Consider the following 20,849-nt stretch of genomic DNA (forward strand, 5'->3'; position numbering starts at 1 on the left):
CTCAACCATCCACTGCAACTTAGAAACTGTAAACCTCCCTTCCAAGGATGGTAGGAGAATAAGTTTGCGCAGAGAAAGGCAGGACCAGGATCACAGGACCCAGGCAGGCTGGGCAGTCTGACTCTTGGTTGTCAGGCTGCCCCTAGTGGCTGAGGGGCCACCAGCTGACAGAGCCAAGACACTGTCAGATCTCTTGTCCTTTGAGACCACAGGGAAGGGGGCATGGAAAATAGCTCAGAGGCCAGAAGAAGAAATTGGTTCCTGATGCATGTTGACAGGACTCATTACTCTGACAGCATGTTTTCATAACATGTCAATGACACTGTTTGCTTAAAAAAGGACTGGCTACTGATGGTAACAGGGTGCACAGCCAGGGATGCTGGGGGACAGCGAGGGAAGAGACGCTCCCCAGAGAGGCTCCTGACAAAGCCCTTTCAGACGGCGCTCCCAGAGTTATCTCCCCACAGTACAAACCACACCCCAGCACTCCCGGCCTCCAGAGCCAGCAATGGCTTCCCATTACCTCCAAAGTGAAGTCCCAACCCACAGTTCAGAGTCACCCGTGATCACCCCCAAACTGCTTCCTGACCTCACATCCCTCTGTTTCCTTCTGTGGGTCGCGGGCGCCTGCTGGTACCCACCAGACGCATCCAGGTGCATTTATATCCCTCCCTTTCCCCACTTCTGTGTTAGGCACATCTGGAAACTTGGACTCAGGCGCCCCACGGATGTATCCTGGTGATACTCGACCAGGTGTGGTGGATGGACAGTAAGCCCCTTCCGTGTGGGAGGAAAGGGGCCAGAAATTTCATTCTGTGAAATTTAGAAAGACCAACAGACAGAAAATTCACTTGCTTCTCAAACAGCCCTCACCAGACAGTTTACACTTCTGGAGATGTGACAGTCAATGAATGCGGATCCATCACCTATTTTTGGTTTGTTTTGTTTGTTTGTTTTTAATTTTTTGCCACAACTGTGAGGCTTGCGGTATCTCAGTTCCCCCACCAGGGATCGAACCCGTGCCCCCTGGTATGAAAGCGTGGAGTCCTAACCACTGGACCACCAGGGAAGTCCCCATCACCTATTTTTGGTTCAGACCCTCTGATGAGTTCCAGGTGAGCTGGGGCTCAGTCACATGCAGAGGGACAGGGTTTCACTTTGGTGAAGGACTCACACCCGTCATTCCTGTGGGCATAACTGAACCCAAAAACCCAGCACGTGCTAAGGAACATCGTCGTCAGGCAGCCGGGAGCAGTTAACCAGACACGTTCCTTACCTGACACGAGCTCAACCACGACTGTGCTTAGGGACCACACTCAGTACGCGGACATATTTGGTCATTTGGTTTTCTTTCCCCAATTGCCACCATTTTAATTTCTATTTCCTCTTCATGTACAAGAGTATATTAAGTATGCAGTTAAAGTATGTGAAGAATTCTAAGTGTTTAGGCTCTGAATATATGCCTGTTCATCTTTACATAGCAAAACAATAAATGTCTCTATTTGGGCTGGCACATAATTTGTGCTTAGTAAGACAGAGTGTTCATCTCAAGCCAGGGATCAGCAAACATTTTCTGTAGAGGGCCAGGTGATCTATCTCTCAGGTGTTGTGGACCAAGAGCTGGAGTTGATGATATCACGTAGGTACTTTATGTAACAAGAGAGAAAATAAATATCCACAATTTTTTTTTTGAAATTCAAAATACAGTAGTATAATTAAGACAGGTTTTTGTAATACAGGCCGTATTAGCTAGCTCAGGCTGCCATAACAGAATATCACAGGCCAGGTGGCTTAAACAACAGAAATGTATTTTTTTTCCCCAGTTCTGGAGACTGGAAGTCCAAGATCAAGGTGCTGGCAGGGTTGGGTTCTGGGAAGACCCCTCTTTCTAGTTTGCAGAGGGCCACCTTCTCACTGTATCCTCACATGGTCTCCCCTCTGTGTACACCCAGAGAGAGAAAGAGACAGCCATCCATCTCTGGTCTCTCTTCTTATAAGGACACCAGTCCTATTTGATTAGGGCCCCACCCTAATGACCTCATTTAAACTCAGTGAACTCCTTAAAGGCCCCATCTCCAAATACAGTCACATTGGGGGTCAGGGCTTCAGCATGTTAACTGGGGGAGGGGCACCATTCAGTCCAAAACCCCGGTCTACTATGAGAAAAATGGAATTCTTTTTTGGGAGAAAACATTTCACTAAATTAGAGTTCAAATGTAAAACCCATTCGACGCTGATGGGTTCTACAAGAACAGGCAGAGGCCGGGTTTGGCCGTAGTTTGCTGACTCTGATGGAAAGGCCGCACGGTGGAGCAGAAAGAACCTTGGCTTTGGGGTCAGGCTTGGCCTGTGGTCAAATCCCAGCTTTGCCTCTTGTCAGCTACTGCTACTCAGCAATCACTGAATCTCCGTGAACCTGGGTTTGGCCATGTCTGGGGGGAAATATAGGTCTCCTTAAAAGGGAGATAAGTCTAGAAGGGAAAGTAACTCTCTCGGATTTCCGTAAGGGTGTCAGTCAGGAGGGAAAACACCTGAGTTGGACACACAACTGCCCCAGGGAGATGACGGCCAGCATCATCCTCATCATCAGAGTTCTGAGGAGCAGGTGAGAACTCCAAAATGACTGGAAAGATTTTACAGATCGAGGATGTCGTCTGGATAGGATGTGATGAGAACGGCCGTTTAGTTCTGTGGTCTTCCTCCCGATGCAGTCATGATAATAACATCAGGCAAATCCCAACTGAGGGACAGTCTACCAGATATCTGACTGGTACTCCTCCAAGGTTATTAAAAACAAGGAAAGTCTGAGAAACTGTCACAGCCCAGAGGAGCCTGAGACGTGATCGCTTACTGTAATGCGGGATCCTGGATCCCATCCTGCAAGAGGAAAAGGACAGTAGGTAGAATCTAAGCACACCTGGATAAAGTTTGGACTTTAGTTAATAATAACATATCAATACTGGTTAATTGATTGTGACAAGTACACCATATTAATGTAAGATGCTAAGAACAGAGGAAAGCGGGTGCAGGGTATACGAGATTTCTCTGTACTATCGCCACAATTTTTCTGTAAGTCAAAAACTGTTCTAAAATTTTGTTTATTAAAAATTAATCCTACATAGGTAAAAGATACATTCAAAGTGCAAGGTGGACCAGTGGGTTTTAATGTAACCGGGATGAAAGGTTGGTTGATATGGTTCCAGACTCCACATTAACTAACTTTTGAGAAACTAACACTTGTCTAATTTTGATGTAATAGCAAAGAAAAATATGCCACAGTTATCTAGAAAGGCTATTTAAAATGCCTGCCTCCCTTTTTCAATTTCTAATCAGTGTAAGGTCAGATTTTTTTCATGTATTTCAAAGAAAACCACATAATGCAAATGATGAAAAGCTAAAACAGTTATAAGAATTGAGAAATCCTCTACTGAGCCAGCCCTTAGAGATTTGCAAAAATGTAAACAATGCCACACTCTGACTCAATTTTTCTGTTTTGGAAAATATAGTTATTTTTAATTACAAATATTTATGTTAACATGCTGTTGGTTTACTATTTTTTAATGAATTAATAGTTACTTAATTTTTTTCCTCAGTTCTAATTTCTTGTATGGTAAATATCAATAGCTATTACCCACATGAACAAAAACTCTTTGGGGTTCTCAAAAATTTTTAAGAGTCTAAAGGGTCTTGAGAACAAAAAGTGTCAGAATGACTGTGGTAAACAAATATTGGGTTGGCCAAAAAGTTCATTCAGGCTTTTCCATAAGATCTTACAGAAAAAGCCAAATGAACTTCATGGCCAAACCGATACTTTATTGAGTCCTCACAACTACCTACTAGGTAGGCAGTATTATTATTCTCCCACTTTGCAGATGAGAAAACTGAGGAACAGAGAGGTACAGTAACTTGCCCAAGGTCACCCAGGAAGTAAAGAGACTGGAGTCGAAACTCGAACCCAGGTCACGATGCACTCCTGACTACCTTGTGTCCTGGGGGTCCTCCCCCACCCTTCCAGGTCTGTGAGCTCTGCAAGGGGGTGGCCCCCGCCGACAGCCCTGTGGTCTACTCGGACAGGGCAGGCTACAGCAAGCAGTGGCATCCTGCCTGCTTCGTGTGCACCAAGTGCTCCGAGCCGCTGGTGGACCTCATCTACTTCTGGAAGGACGGGGCGCCCTGGTGTGGCCGTCATTACTGCGAGAGCCTGCGGCCCCGGTGCTCCGGCTGCGACGAGGTGAGGACCAGTGGCGGGGGGCACCCCCAGACTGCAGGAGGGGACCCAGAGGCCCAGGGGAGTGTGGCTTCGTGATGATGTGATCCACAGATAGGAAAACTGAGGCTCAGATCCCCTTTCACACTCTCAGCCTCTGTTTTCCCATCTGCAAAGTGGGGCAGAAATTAGTTCCCACCCCCGGGCCTGTTGAGATGGGTCAGACACAGAGGACCTGTCAAGTCTCATCCTTGGCACAAGGCTTGGCACTAAGTAAGGGCTCAGAAGAACATTATGGGGTGCCGCCAGGAGGTAGATGGCCCACATTCAAACCTGGCTCTGCATCTGTGAGGCATGTGGGTCCCTAACTCCTGTGCCTCAGTTTTATAACTTACCAAATGGGAGGGTAACAGTGCCCATCCCATGGAATTGCTGTGAGGATAAATGAGATCATGCCTGAAAATGCTTGGCACGGGGCCCGAGTAACTAACAAGTGGAAGCTGCTGTGAGTCTTAGGATAATGTAATACGAGATGATACAATAAAATCATGTCGCATTAACATAACACAATCCGACAGTTAGAGATGCTGTGAAAGGGGTTCAGCTCTCCAACATGGGTTTAGACTAGAGAAACTCTAAGGTGTATGAATAGTGACAATAATGGCTATGACAATTATAACTACTTCTTGCATGCCTTTGGTGACGAGAAACTCACTACCTTCATCTTTGGCACATACGAGGGTTAGAAATGTCTTCCTCACTTTAAGCCAATATCTGCCTCCTCCCACCTTTCACGTGTTGGTCTCCGTGTGAAGTTAAGAGCCTGTAATCCTCCTACCTCACAACTGTGTGAGCAAGGATGTTACAGAAGGAAAAGGGCTGTCAGCGGGCCTGGTCCCACCCACCTCATTTCTGTGAGGACAACAGTATGCTCGCGGTAACACCACCTCATCCTAATGTGCTACAGACGTTGTATGTGATGTACCGTTTACATGTCACAACAGTCTTTCAGGGAGAGAGAAGCCTTATCTCCACTTGACATTTGAGAAAAGTGCAGCTCAGAGAGGTCAGTGATAATCACACAGCATTGACTTTGTTACCATTCCGAGTGCTCCATCTGTAGCAACACACGCAGCACTCATAAAACCCCATGGGACAGGTAGTATTTATATCCCCATCCTACAGATGTGGAAACTGAGGCACAGGGAGGTTGAGTAATTTGCCCAAAGTCATGCAGCTGGTATTTAAGTGAAAACACACACCTGGTCCCTGTTTGACCCCAACATCAGAAAAGCACATTTACCCAGTATGCTGTTCTGCTCTCTGGTTCCTCACCAGATTGTATAGATGTTCCAAAGTGTTACTTTATTCCAAGCCCAAGTGACTCTGGGTGTTCTTGCTCTTGAAGACTGGCCATTGGTCGCTCAGCTACCATTAGGCCATCTTCACTGGGGTATGTAATTCCGTCTCAGGGCACAACCGGGCTTTGGATTTGGCCCAGACAGCATCATAGATGCCAGATACGTAAAACCTGTCAACAGTGGAGGATTTTTTTTTTTTTTTTTTGATCCCAGAAGCTAAGATGCAACCATGACCTTCGCCAAATACTGTACTTACTGTCTTAGATTTATGTCAGATTTCTCCACTGAGGCATTGAAAGGTCAAAACAAGAACGGGGGACGAGGGACCACCATCTTACGGGTTGTCTCCCATGCCCTGTCTACTAGGGACAAAACCTGAGCTGTACGATTCTTCTGCTCCCCTCCCCAGATAATATTCTCAGAGGACTTCCAGCGCGTGGAAGACCTGGCCTGGCACCGAAAGCACTTCGTCTGCGAGGGCTGCGAGCAGCAGCTGGGTGGCCGGGCGTACATCATCACCAAGGGTCAGCTCCTGTGCCCAACGTGCAGCAAGTCCAAACGCTCCTGAAGGGCTGTCCACCCACGGCTGGAGTCCGCAGGATTCCCCCGAGAAGTAGAGCCAAGTGTGCCAAGGCCCTCCTACGGGTCTGGCGAGACAGCCAACAAGCAACAAAAACAGTGATCTTTTTTCAGTGGATATATATATATATATATATATATACACACACATATTCTAGATCGGGTGGGGAGGGATCCTTGAGGGCCAATAGTTTCAAAGCCGGGGATGTTCTGAGAAGTCTTAGGATGCGGTTATTTTGTTTTTGTTGCTGTTGTTGTTTCCCAGCTACCCACGAAACACATCCTGCCCGGGCTCTCTAGGAGGAGTTTCCCAGAATGCAACTCTGAGTGATCAAATCACGTAGCTGGAGGATATGTGTGCTTTCTCGTGAACCTGGGGGCTCCTCCAGGAGCCGCCTGGGATCCCAACGCTCGTTTGTTGCCTCCCTTTCAAATGGAATTTGAATTTTAAATCAAAAAATGTTGGCATGATAAATATATCAATAAAAGTTTTACGAAGTTCGCACATGCCCTGATCTCATTATTTACACCTGGCAGTCATTTCACGGCATCTGTTTTGCCCCAAGATCCTGAGTGCTGGTGCTAGCGGAAGGCACTGGAAATGCCGGTGTGCCTCTTCATCAATTGTGTCTCATCAGACTCCTTTGGGGACTGAACGTCCTCGGGGCAGAACTCCCATCCCCCCAGTTCTGGGTACCCCGAGAGCACTGACGGAAACGAGCGTGTCGTGTTTCATGGGACACCTAAAAGCAGCCTCTTGAAAACTGGGGAGCAGCAACTCAGGTGTTCTCCAAGCCCCGGCAGGTGATGAGTGAGCCCCTCTGGGTGTAAGACCAGGCAGGGGACTCACAGCAGCCAAACAGGGCCACCTAAGCGCAACCAACGGGTGCCACATGGGACACGGTGACCAGTGCAGGCCAACCTGAAGAAATGTGGATTTTATGAGAAATCTCTCCCTTTTTTAAATGTTGCCAACAGAACACTGAATGAGCCGAACGGAATAGCTCTCTGGGTGAGACTGTCTCTCTTTTATGGCCTCTGTGCATTTACAGTCTCCAAATTCGTTTCCTCCGCACAATTTCAGAAAAAAGACCTTTCTTTTTCTACTGGGGAGATAAGGGTGAAAAAGACCTGAGGCGTAGGAGCTCACAGTCTCATCACCACGGCTTCCCTTTCCTTTTTTTTTTTTTAGTCACGCCATGAGTTCCCCGACCAGGGATCGAACCCACGCCCTCTGCATTGGAAGCGCGGAGTCTTAACTGCTGGACCGCCAGGGAAGTCCTGGCCTCTCCTTCTTAAACTGCCCATCTATTGCCCAGTTTCTTTAATTTCACCACCCAAATTTCGCTCGCATTACCTCGTCTACAATACCTCCATTCATGTGCTTTGCAAGTTGGACGAAAGCTATTGCCCTATCCTTCACAGGTAGTTTTCTGCTTCCAGCTCATCTCTCCAGCCCCCGTGTTTCTCTGCCACGTCCACCTGCTCAAAGAGGAGCTTTCGGACCCATCCTTCCAGGATCCCTGTTGCCCCTCAACTTAACAACCAAGTCCTCACCCTAACGTGTGAGTGCTTCCAACACTTGGCTTAACTGTCCTTCTGGTCTTAAAACCCTTTCTTTCTCTAGATTTCGATTTCCCTATTTCACTTAAACATTCAGAAACTCCTTTTGATCAAGACCCTCTCCCCCGCCACCACCGCCCTGGTCTGTGCTGGGTCCTTGAAGACCAATTCCTTCTACAGAAATTCTATCTGTCCTAGAAGGAGCTTCTGAAACATAACCTGCTCCTCAGCAGCCCTCCCTGAAGCGCCAATGGAATATGCACTTGTTCATTCCCTCATTCATTCATTCCACAAATATTCACTGAGCACTACAGAATTCCAATTCGCATGCTGAGTACAGGGGGGTACAGTGCTCACAGAAAGAACTGTGCCCCTGGACTTTACAGTCTGTGCGGGAGATGGGCCTTGGGCAAATATTCCCACAAGCTGACATAAAATTACTGCTTCTATGGATGGTATAAAGGTGGGGGGGGTGGGGAATCGGGTCTCTATAAAGCAAACGAAAGAGATTGGACCTAATCAGGGATGTCAGGAAAGGCGCTCCTGGGAAAGTGACACTTGAACTGAGATCTAAAGGGCAGTAGATGCCCAGTAGCCAAAGAGGGAAAGGAAGATGGTTACAGATGGATGCATGGATGGCATATGCAAAGGCCCTGTGGCTGAAGCAGCACCAGTTTATTCAGTATCTACTTATTGCTGTTGGAGATACAGTGGTGACCAGGAATGAGACTGAAAGAAGATGGGTGTGGCAGGTCCACAGAGGGAGGATGGATGCTGAGGCACAAGAGGGTCACCAGCTTTGTGGGCAACAGAAAAGACCGGTTTCTGTCCTACGAGCAACGGGGAGCCTTCCGAGAGTTTTCAGCAGGGGTTGGTAACGGCGGGACAGAGAGATTACGGGATACATGATCTCTCCTCTGTTGAAACCCCAGTGTGATGCCTGATCGATTTTGTCCTGGTGCCTCTGTCCACACCGCTGTGGACAGGAGTAATGTCCCCCACAGACCCCAGTGGATGCCACCCAGAACGTGCTCCTGCCTTCCTGGTGTCTACTAATGACACCAACCTTGCACTTGGAACACCAAATCCTGACACCCCCCTTCCCCTCTGATGGTCACTCGTGCAGTCCTCTCTCCCATCACCTCTTCCTTCCATCCCCAACGTTGTATTTCACCTTGAACATTTTCTGCCCAGACTGACAACGATCTCCTGGTGAGGCTCCCTGCCACGATCTCACCCTGTCCACACACTACTTAGCTGGACCCTTGAGAAACACATCCTTGCCATGCACTCTTCTCTACAGAACAGGGGCTCCCTGTGCACACATGGGAGAAAGTCAAAGCTTCTTAGCTTTGCAATCAAGTTTCTTAATTTTCCCGGCCCCAACCCACCTTGCTTACTGCTCCCTTTTCAGAAGCCAAATGCATAGCACGCAGGTTCCTCTATGTGACCCAGCCTTCCCCACCTCTGCCCGCTGCTCCGGCTGTTCTCTTTGCCTGGAGTTCCCCACACGGTGCCCTATTACTGCCTCTTCCATGGGGCTGCCATCACTGAGTGGGACGCTGCACCAAAATTGGAAAGACATATGCTGTACAATGTAAGAGCGTTAATTCTTGCATGGTTTATCCCCCATGTCAGCAGGAAGCACAGCTGCCATTCTCATCACTCCCATTCTCCAGCCTCACCCTCCCTACAAGGGTGTGATAGGTGCCCTTGCCCTTCATCTGTGCTCTCAAAATACCCCAGGCTTACGGCGATAATTGCACTGATTCTACTGTGCTATAAATATTAGCTTGAGAAAGGCTCCCCCATGCACTTCTTGAGAAAATACTCTCCTCATCTTTAGTCTCCAATCCTTAGAATAATGCCTAGCAACAAAATCAAAGAATAAACAGCCGAGGGCCCTTCAATGATTCACTGTTGCTAACGGCACTGGGTTCCAAAAGGGCCTAAATCAACTATGGAAACTTCAGAATGAGACAGACACACACCGTTGGCTGCCTATGTGCGGCCCTTCTCCGCCCCATTTCCTTCTTCTCTGTGGGGAGAGCCCACTTCCCGCGATACAAACTCACCTTCCCAGCCTCTTCTGCAGCTGGAGGAACAGCATGTGACTCAAGTCTGGCCAACGGGGCTTCACCTTTGGGGAGCTGCTTAGAAATATTCTCTTCCTTGATGAAAAGAGCTGCTCTGGAGGGAAGAGCCCTACTTTCTTTTTCTTTTGACATTATTTCAAACTTAGAAAAAAAGCCACAAGAAGAGAACCAAAGGACTTGTCTTCTTGAACCATTCGAGGGCGTTGCTGACACTATGCCCCATCACCCCATCAATATTTCAGTGTGTAATTCCTACAAACAAGGACATCCTCCTACCTAACCATGAAACAACCATCAAAATTAGGGATTAACATTCTACCAATATAATCTTCAGATCCCCGTCACCAGTTGTCCCAATAAGGTCTTTTATAACAATTTCACCAGTTGTCCCAATAATGTCTTTTATTTAAAAAAAAAAAGATCCTCGGGCTTCCCTGGTGGTGCAGTGGTTGAGAGTCTGCCTGCTAATGCAGGGGACACTGGTTCGAGCCCTGGTCTGGGAGGATCCCACATGCCGCGGAGCGGCTGGGCCCGTGAGCCACAGCTACTGAGCCTGCACGTCTGGAGCCTGTGCTCCACAACAAGAGGGGCCGCGATAGTGAGGGGCCCGCGCCCCGCGATGAGGAGTGGCCCCCACTTGCCGCAACTGGAGAAAGCGCTCGCACAGAAACGAAGACCCAACACAGCCAAAAATAAATAATAAATAAATAAATTTATTTAAATAAAAAAAGATCCAGTCCAGGATTATGCACTGCGTTTAGTTAACTTGTCTCTTTAGTTTTCTTCAATTGGGAAGTGTTCCTAGTTCTTTCCTTGACAGTTATGATCTCAACATCTTAAAAGATTAAAAGCTACATAATGAGTAGAATGTCCATCAAATTGGCTTTGTTTGGTATCCTCTTATAATTAGATTCAGGTTATGCTTTTTTGGCAGGAAGGCCATGGAAGTGATGCTGTTTTCTTTTCATTGCCTCCTACCAGATAATACAAGATTTTTATTTGTTCCATTAGTGTTGCTATTAATTTTCAACACTTGATTATACTAAATTTTTCCATTGTCAAGTTACTCCTTTTCCCTTTGTGTTTAATGAGCATTTTGTGGGAAGGTACTTTGAGACTATGTTAATATCCTGTTCCTCATCAAAATTCCACCCATAGGTGGTCAGTATCCACTGAGGTTTCTTGACTGAATTATTACTATGACAGTTACCAAATGTTGATTTTTTTTCTAATTCAATCATTCCTTCCATGTTTATTAGTTAGCATTCTACTATAAGGAAAAGCTCTGTTTCCTCCCTATTTACGTATTTATTCATATTTTATATCAGTTTGGAGTCATGGATTTCTATTTTATTAAATTGTTTATAATCTATTATTATCATTATTTATTTTGATGTTCAAACTGTCCCAAATTTGGCCAACGAAAGCTTTTACAAGCTGGCTATTATGTCCTTTTAACAGGTCCCCATCATCCTTTGAACATAATTTTACATTCTGGCACCACAAGGAGCTCTCAGCTCATCTGATACTTCTCCGGCCCCAGTTTTGGATTCAGCCATTTCTCAAGGAGTCTCGTCTTCGTAAGCTGGGTGCTGTCAGGTTGGAACATCTTAGAACCTTGAAGAGACAAGTGAACCAAGCTAATAAGCTAAGAGTGATGGAGCTGAGACTTAAACAGAGTCTAGATCCTTGGTTATATCATCAAGCCAGTGAACTTAGTTCTGGCTTTCTTGTTACATGAGACAATTTCCTTCTTCTTTATGCTGGGTTATACATTTATTACTTGTGTAATACATTTCTTCACCATATAGTTTCTCTTTAGAAACAACGGGACTAATACCCAAGATGTTTCACGTTTTAGCTTGAGTGAATTAAACATTTCTGAAGCCATTACACCCCCTGGTTCATCTGGACGTTTAAACAAGTCTGTCTGGGGGGGGGGACACAGGCGATAGTGACATGAGTGTTTGACTCACTGGGTTTTCAGACTTTGGCTCCAAAAGTTTGGCTTCAAATATGAGACAGTTCCATGGAAGCTGAGAGGGTGCCATGGCATGTGTGCAGACCACCTGTGCCTTTGACGAGCTGAGCCTGGAGATGGTGCTGTTGAAGGAAGAAGTGTGTTTGCTCCTTCTTCTCAACCATGATCTGTGTTCATTCAGATGCTACTAGTTTGAAGCAAAATGATCTCCTGGACCGATTCCCTCGGTTCTATGATAATAGAATCTGCACGTATCTAGTGCAAAACGCATATAGTGCTTCTTTGGTCTGAGTTTGGGACAACTTTGGTTCTTTTTTTTTTTTTTTAAGATTTTTTTGATGTGAACCATTTTTAAAGTCGTTATTGAATTTGTTACAATGTTGCTTCTGTTTTACGTTTTGGTTTTTTTGGCCAGGAGGCATGTGGTATCTTAACTCCCCGAACCTACACCTCCTGCATTGGAGGGTGAAGTCTCAACCACTGGACTGCCAGGGAAGTCCCACAACTTTGGTTCTTAAACAGCAGAAAGGATTTGGACTTGCAGACAGAAGAGATATTATCCAGGCCTCTCTTGTTGCAAGGGAAGGAAGTCCAGTGCAAACCAGTTTAAACAACAACAATGAAAAGAAAAACCTGGAGGGAATCCACATTCTAGAATCTATGTTCTCGTTGAGAATCTGCTTCCTTTCTCCATCTCTCGCCTCTGTTTTCCTCCATGTCAGCTTCGTCCTCAGGCAGACCAGCCCAGATGGTAGCAGATGGAGGCCGCCAGAACCCAGTAAAGGTCACATTCACCGTTGGAGCCAGTGAGCCCAATGAAAGGGGAGTGTCTCTTTCTGGGGCTTTCTGGGAATGACTTTGATTGGCCCAACATGGGTCATGTGCCTATCCCTTGACCAATGATTGTACCCAGACAGCTGGGGTACCCTGATCGGCAGTGCCTTGATCACATGCCAACCAGCCAACCCCTGAGGGGAGGAGAAGGGATTTGAAAAGACAGCCACCCCTTGGGGCTTCCCTGGTGGTGCAGTGGTTAAGAATCCACCTGCCATTGCAGAGGACACGGGTTCAAGCCCTGGTCCGGGAAGATCCCACATGCCGCGGAGCAGCTAAGCCCGTGCACCACAACTACTGAGACTGCACTCTAGAGCCCGCGAGCCACAACTACTGAGCCCGTGTGCCACAACTATTGAAGCCCGCGCACCTAGAGCCCGTGCTCCGCAACAAGAGAAGCCACCGCGAGGAAAAGCCCACGCGCCGCAACTAGAGAAAAGCCCGCACACAGCAATGAAGACCCAGCGCAGCCAAAAATTAACTTATTAATTAAAAAAGGAAAAGACAAGACAGCCACCCCCAAATCACGTAAATCAGGCCCCTTGTAGAAAAGAGAGTCCCTGTTAGAACTGCAGGTGGCAAAGGAAATCCTTCTGGGCAAAGAGAGGCAGGACGGATAAAACTACAGGAGCAAAGCACAGAGAAGGAGCAATTCGAGAAGCTGGAAGAGAACCAAGCCAAGGAATCTAAGGATAAGACCATCCCGGGACCGGGGAATGCAGGCTCCCGGGGGGGAGCACGGCGAACAGCAAGGGTAGAAGCCAAGTCACAACACTCATCTTGAACTAATTATCACGCTACTAAAACTCTCATTTGTCTTGATGTTTTTTTAATTACTGGCAAGAAAAGACCAAATGTTTTTAAAGGTCTGCATAAAATGGTAATCCCTAAAGGATTTTATTGGGACCTTTTTTTTTTTAATTACATGAAAGATGATGGAGACTTACTAAACGGTCTTTATGGGAAAAGTTGAATAAATGTGAAGGATGCACTTCCATGAGTTCAAATATGGAAAGTTTTAAAATAGAAGAGTGACACAAGCAGCTAATGATCCCAATATGCTGGATTATGCAGGCTGCTGGCACAGGTTCCGGGTTTTAATCAAATATATAAATTATGAAATATCGTTGCAAGGAATTGCAAGCCTTTGCCCTACAAGGGAATGGTTTGTGCGTCGTTTGACAGGAGAGCTCTGTGGAGTTCATCTTCAGCTGATAAGAGGAGAGGGAGCAGGAGCCAGCGGGGGGGCGGGCATCTTTGGCCAGTGCAAAGAGGCCATCTGTGCCAAAGCTGGACAGAAGAATATGCTCCAGCCGGAGCCCCAGGCCAAGGAGGAAGGTGTTTGTTCAGTATGTTGCCTGTGTGGTCCCCTCGGCAGGGGACGTGTCTGTGACATCTTGGGCCAGAGCTTGTAAACACTGAGCTTTCAGCGCTTGTTCCCACCCAAAAAGCCACCCTTCAGCCGCCTCCACTTCAAGGCTCAGCAGGAACGCTCCCTCTTCCAGGAAGCCCTTGCTGATTCCTCCAGATGTTCAGAGTCTCAACCAACTGTGTGCCTGATGTGGCCCTTGACCAGACTGTACTTATGTCAGACTCCACGTTTGTCTTCCGAACAACAGGCAACTCATTCACTGGTTCATTCTTTGATTCACTCATTCACCATGCTTTTACCCAGGGCCTACTATGCCCCAGGCACTGTGCTAGGCCTGGGAAATACAATAGTGGAAAAAGGAGACATGGTTTATGCACTAATGGCATCAAAATCCATCAGAGGAGAGCAACCAATAACAGACCATCATCTACTCAGACACGCCTGCAGCCCAGCAGAATCCCAGCTTGCGTTCCTTCCCAAAGTCTCCCCAGCCTCCTCACAAATAGGTCAGTAGGAGGCCTGGTCTTTCTCCCTTGCTCACCAAATAGATCCTACACGTCTGGCAGTGCAAGCACAGCCACTGACGGCACGGGCTTGGGAGCTAGGTACCTCAAGTCTAAACCCAACTCCATTGTGTCACTTAGATGAGTCATTTCACTTTGTTCCCAAGTTTCTCCTTTATAAAATGGGGATAGTAATATCATTTCCTTTACAGGGCTGTTCTGAGGATTAAGTGGGCATATGCATGTTAAAAGACCTAGAACAGCCCCTGGCACACAGTAAGTGCTCAGTAAGTACTGGCTTCCATCATCGCTGTGGCTTGTATTACCCAACAGCGGACCTTGGAAGAAGATGGCTTAATTGGAATCTCCTCTACTCTTGGAAACAGTGGTTTTCTTTTTCTGCTGTTGTTTTTAATTTTGTATTTTTATTTTAAGTTCATCAGCAAACTTCCTTTTCTTATTTCTAATCTCTGAGACCTTCTGGCGAATGCCCAAATATGACCAACCTACCCACTGAGAGAGACAGTTCAGCATCCTGCTCTACATACACACACACACAGAGTTGTGAATGTCAAGTGCTGTCCTCTGTGAGTCTGTAGAGGTTAACTGTCTTGTTTCCTTGGTTCCAAAGTACACATGAAATGGAAACACGGCATTCCTAGAATGGGGACTCATCTTGGAGTGACAATGCCCGTTTACCATGGTTGAGTTTCGCCCTCCAGCCCCCTACAAAGTTGTCACTTGAGCGAATGGTACGTGCAGTGAGCTAAGATCCACGGATGAGGTGACATCACATCAACTGGAAACAACTCATGCAAGGAAAACTTCCTACAAGGGCGCTGCTCTAAGACATGGTGTTCTTTGGCTTCTGTCACAGCACGACAGAGTGTGACAAGCCAGAGTTCTAGGTCAGGGCAACCAGCGCTTTTCCATCTAGGAGAAACCGCATGGCTGGCTTTGGTAACCGGGCGGGATTCACGTGGAACCAGAGATTGAAAATTGTTGTCGACTTTCAGAAGTTGCACGTCTCCCCTCCACCACCCACCACAACGCCCTACTCCCGCCAAAGTGGTTTTCCCACCATTTATGACCAGTGTAACTTCCCTAAAAGGAATCAGTTCAGCACAGGCTGAATTATCACAAGTTCCAAATGAGCGTGTGGGCCTGAGGGAATGAGCCATGATTGCACCTACATATTCACATTTTTTAAAGAAAGCACTTTTTAAAACCAAAGGATTGTTAAAATAAGGACCTGGAAGAAAATGCCAAATGTTCTAAATGAAACACCCACGTCCTAAAAGGAAAACACCTCATGTTGGAAGGACGAACAGCAGTTTACGTGGCTCCAGAGACGCGTCCACTGAACTGGTGTGAAGTCAGAAAATACCTGGCAGCCCGCCATGGCCTTGGAGGCCGGCGTTTCTTCTAACTCTTATTGCTTCTTCCATATTCAGAGCATCAAGTGCCTTCTGATGGGTACACGTTTCTGTTTCGGTTCGGTCGTTGAGATGCTGTCCACCTGCCAGTTAGGGTGAGATCTTCCAGATTTTGCCCAAATTGTGACTGCCTTCTAACGTCTGGTGGGAGAACCCTGCAGGAGAATGCACACATGGCCCTAAAAATCGGCCATCGGCTTCATACGGAGAGTGACTTGGGGATCAAGCTCACGCTGGTGTCGGGGCACTGCTCACTCTAGGAAACTTCTTTCTATCCCAAAGGCAAACCCAGTTCCAAAGGTTTTATGACACCATGTGGCTTCCTCCATGCTAGGAAACTTTCCAAGAGAAAAGGAATAGTATTTAGAAAGAGAGCAAAGGTGAACCTTATCTGTTCCATTTATAATGAAGAACTAGAGGGCTTCCCTGGTGGCGCAGTGGTTGAGAATCTGCCTGCCAATGCAGGGGACACGGGTTCGAGCCCTGGTCTGGGAAGATCCCACATGCCGCGGAGCAACTAGGCCCGTGAGCCACAACTACTGAGCCTGCGCGTCTGGAGCCTGTGCTCCGCAACAAGAGAGGCCGCGATAGTGAGAGGCCCGCGCACCGCGATGAAGAGTGGCCCCCACTCGCCACAACTAGAGAAAGCCCTAGCACAGAAACGAAGACCCAACACAGCCATAAATAAATAAATAAAAATTTTTTTTTAAAAAGTACCAGAGATATTTTCTCTAATTCTTTAAAACTAGATGGCTTTTATTCAAAAGGCTAAGTCATCTGCGGGCAACCGCGCAGTGACCTGAATGATTATTCCAGGGACCATATTAGAAATGCATGCAGAGCTGGGCTTCCTGTCAGCAGGGAAGAAGAGGGGTTGTCATACCCCCTCCCAAGTAACTTTGTAACAGGGAAGAACAAATCTGACTCCCTATTAGATCTGTTTCTTTTACTTTAACCTTTGTGCTCTATTGCTTTTGCTTCAGTTAAGCATGTTGCCTATGGCCTTAAATGTATAGGATAACCCATTCTCAAGGCTCTGACCTTTAAGGTTATAACACTTTTCCATTCATATAGAGGTAAAAAGTTGCAGAACAGAGGATGACATTTGTCTTATTGGAAATTTACAGGAACATCATGACCTGACCTACGACCTAGGTAGACAGCTGCAAGAACAAAGGATTCCAACACCAAGAAGTCTGCAACAACCAACCACGCCCCTCCCTTACCTTGCCTTTAAAAGTGCTTTGCTGAAACCCTTCAGGGATTTGGGGTTTTCTGGGCACGAGCCACCCCCCGCCCCTTGCGTGGCCCTGCAATAAACCTTTCTCTGCTCCAAACTCCGACATTTCAGTTTGTTTGGTCTCGACATGTGTCAGGCACACGAACTTGCATTCAGTAACATCTGGAGGCCAGACACCTGGGTTCTTCTTCCCTTCTGCAAACACTCTAGCTGCAGTGTTGCAGGAAAAGGTTTAGGAAGAGGAAACACAACTCACACTATTACCCCAGCCCCAAAGGACCCATCGGAGGAGTCAACCCCAGCTGCTGCATACAGAGAGGAACTTTCTGAGGTTCCTGATGACGAGGACACCACCCTGCACCCATCTCTCTGCTGGCCTGGTATCTGGGCCCTGCTGGCAGACTAAGGTAGGGGAGGGAAGAATTCTTTTCCCCTCTACCCATCTTAGGTTCATTGGCTGGGGCCCACCAATCAAACTGATGAAAGAAAGATTAACAGGAAGACAAAATCTTTTAATTGCATACCTGTGCCCAGGAGTTCACAAAGAAAACTGTGGCTCAAGAAGGCAGCCAGATGAATGAGGCTTACGGAGCACCTTAGACAAAACAAAGGGGTTTGGGCTTTGGGGGATGGGGGCAGGGCAGTTACAGGAAGGTAGCCGGGACAAGTCCAATCAACTAGAGCTGTTTAGGAGGGTTTGTTAGGCAGGTTTCAGGCCAAGCTTTCTCCATTAATAACAGTTATTAAGAGTCCTCCTTGGGCTTCCCTGGTGGCGCAGTGGTTGAGAATCTGCCTGCCAATGCAGGGGACACGGGTTCGAGCCCTGGTCTGGGAAGATCCCACATGCCGCGGAGCAACTGGGCCCGTGAGCCACAATTACTGAGCCTGCGTGTCTGGAGCCTGTGCTCCGCAACAAGAGAGGCCACGATAGTGAGAGGCCCGCGCACCGCGATGAAGAGTGGCCCCCACTTGCCGCAATTAGAGAAAGCCCTCGCACAGAAACGAAGACCCAACACAGCCATAAATAAAATAAATAAATAAAATTTAAAAAAAAAAAAAAAAGAGTCCTCCTCTTCAAATTATGCGACAGGGAGCTATCTTTACAAATAGAGATTTCCTTTGTGAATCTAAACGTCCTTCTGTGCCCTGTTTTGACAGCTTTTCCTGCATCTGCTGCTTCTCCATGGCCTTCAGCTCATGTGGGGGTGGTGCGTTCCCACAAGCATCATTAACCTAGACTTTTTCTAGCCAGGGCCCTCTCTCTTGGGGGTTCTTAGATAGGGGACAACAGGGAGCTGGCCCAGAAGGCAGAAAGCCTGAGCTCAGCCCTGGGCTTTCCTGCTCCCTGGCAAGTCACGGGAGCGCTCTCACCTCAGTATCACCTGCAAAATTGGGCTGAGCAGCCAACCCGCCCACGCCTCAGCGTTGCTGTGGACCAAAGGGGAGATCGGATAGGAAGGATTTGCGTACATCGTGAAGAGCCCTATTCATGCACAGCCTGCTTATCTGATATTCTCAGAAGAAATACTGGCTTTCTCCTGATCCGGTTTGAGATGAACATTCTTGCAGCAGCCCCTAATGGGCTAACTCAGGCATGTGCGAACATTTTTCTAACTCTTCATGTCAATGACATTTATACAGCTTCCTCGTATATGAAATAAATTAAAGCAGGGCTGTAAGCATGAGCAAGGGGCAGGCAGCCGGAGACCCGCCCAATCCACTTACGCATCCAACTGACGGCAACGGCTGAGGCCTCCCCTCAGACCCCAGCGCTCCCAGGAACCAGGGGGGAAGCTCTAGACCAGATCGCGCCCTAAGGCTCATCCTTGAGAGGCAGAAGCAGAAACCAGACCCATCTCCTTCTGGAAGTTCCTTAAGGAAGGACGTTGGGAGGGAAGAGAAGGCAAAACAGACCATTTATTTGACCACGTGGTTCAAATCAGAGGGCCGGAAAGGGGTGTCACTGGGGGAGAGGACTCCGAAACGTCCCATGGCCTGAAACGAGGCTGGCAATTTGGGCCCAGGTTGTAAAGGTCACGTTCATGACTCCCCTTCAAGTCCTGTCAAGCTCAGCCTTTCATCACACGCTGCAAGCGAAAACTACCACCCAAGCTCTGTCCAGACAACCCACGTGGTGATGGATGAGAGGGGAACTGAGGGAACTTTCCACACGTTCGATTTTCTTAACCAGCCAACCAGGTGGAGAAGCATTTTGGCCCCGGAGCAGCCGGTTCCCAGGCCAGTTTCAGGGTCTTGCAGGTAGAGGACTGGGGCCCCATCCCACCCAAGATGCTGATGTCAGGAGGGGAGCTAGCCTTGAAAAGGACCTGGAGCTACCCTGGGGGTCGCCCCTTCTGTCTGACCGACCTCGGACTCGATCAGGAGACAACGGATCCTAAACGTGGAACACCATCACAGCTCCTGGCCTCACATAACTAGCAAGGGCTAGCTCAGTCCTGTTTTTCCCCCAAACCGACAAACCCTGTGGCTCTTGCAAAAGCAAGCTCAAAACAACTGTGTTTATTTCCTTGACTGTGTCACTGAAGATTGCCAGATATCCAGTGTGGAGCCAAGGAAGATTACACCGGGGAAAATGTCAGGACAGTTCAAGTAGGCAGGCATTACCGTACTGTAACACAGCCTAGAAGCAGTGTTTCTGGGGACCCTCACACATGTTCTACCTACACCGCAGTAGGGGTGACTCATCTCCTTTTTGCAAATGATAAAACTCTGGCTCAGACAGGTTACGGAACAAGCCGAGGGTCACTCGGTGGAGAGCTGGCAAACCAGGAGAGGTGATAACTTGTGTGGTAGGGATTTTATACATGAGGAAACTGAAGCCCCAAGAGAACTGTGGCTTGCTCAGGACCACACGGCTGGGACGTAGCAGAGCTGGGACTGGACGCCCGTTTTCCTGGTTCCTGGTCCTGAGATCTTTCACCTCCTCTGTAAAAGCAGTGCTGATAACCGGTGAAGCAAGTAGCAGTTATTAAGGATGTTTTTGTCACTATTTTTGTAGTCTTCCTTGTAATTTTTTGACCAAAGGTCAGAGAATTTAATTGAGGCTGGCAAGCAAAGGAGGAATTGATCCTAAACACACACTCATTTTTCTTGTTTTCTTGTAATTCTGCCCATATATTCTGCCTGCAGTTCAATTTGGTCCTCTGCTCTCAATTTAGAAGTAAACAAAATCCCACCACCCCAATTAGTTTCATCCACATTGGCCCGGTCCCCAGGGGCTCATAGAAACCCTGTGTTAGCCAGTTTGACTGCAGTTCAATGAACCAAGAGGCAAATATGACCTCCATTCTCACAGAATCCACATTAAAATACTGGCTGGCCCGGCAACACTTCTGAGCCTCATACACCAACGAGGACGTGTTAACAGGAGGCAAGGAAAACGGCTCTCGACCCCGGCTGAGCCGCCCAGATCAAGGCACGAGCCCAGGGTCCTGGACTCTGTTCACAGTTCGCTCCGAGGGCAGCGGAGACAGAAGCTCGGGGCCCAGAACATTCCATCATGGGCTCTTCCCTGGCACTCAGGGAAAAGCCCAGCTTGGCCAGGCCTCAAGAAGGCTCCGCAGGGGGCCACTTTATGAGAAGCTTTGCTGGTTTCCCGGCAGGGGAGCAACGTTGAGGAGAAAGTTGAGCACTTCGGGAACCCCATGGCCCAGTGA

At 47.7% G+C, this 20,849-nt stretch overlaps 1 protein-coding gene across 2 annotated transcripts in view; it reads left to right on the plus strand.

Annotated features, from left to right (window-relative positions):
- The window catches only part of LMCD1 (LIM and cysteine rich domains 1), a 58,269-nt gene extending 51,617 nt beyond the window's left edge, over positions 1-6,652 (plus strand). Inside the window, exons 5-6 of one of the 2 annotated variants that reach the window (XM_036868550.1) lie at positions 4,016-4,231; positions 5,978-6,652. In XM_036868550.1, coding sequence (XP_036724445.1) covers positions 4,016-4,231; positions 5,978-6,136 — 375 coding nt within the window. In that variant the 3' untranslated portion in view covers positions 6,137-6,652. The remainder of the gene's footprint in view (positions 1-4,015; positions 4,232-5,977) is intronic. The other variant, XM_036868552.1, reaches the window with a different exon arrangement.
- The last annotated feature ends 14,197 nt before the right edge of the window (positions 6,653-20,849 follow it).

Source organism: Balaenoptera musculus, chromosome 11 (assembly GCF_009873245.2).
Source record: "Balaenoptera musculus isolate JJ_BM4_2016_0621 chromosome 11, mBalMus1.pri.v3, whole genome shotgun sequence".
NCBI classification, from domain to species: Eukaryota; Metazoa; Chordata; class Mammalia; order Artiodactyla; family Balaenopteridae; genus Balaenoptera; species Balaenoptera musculus.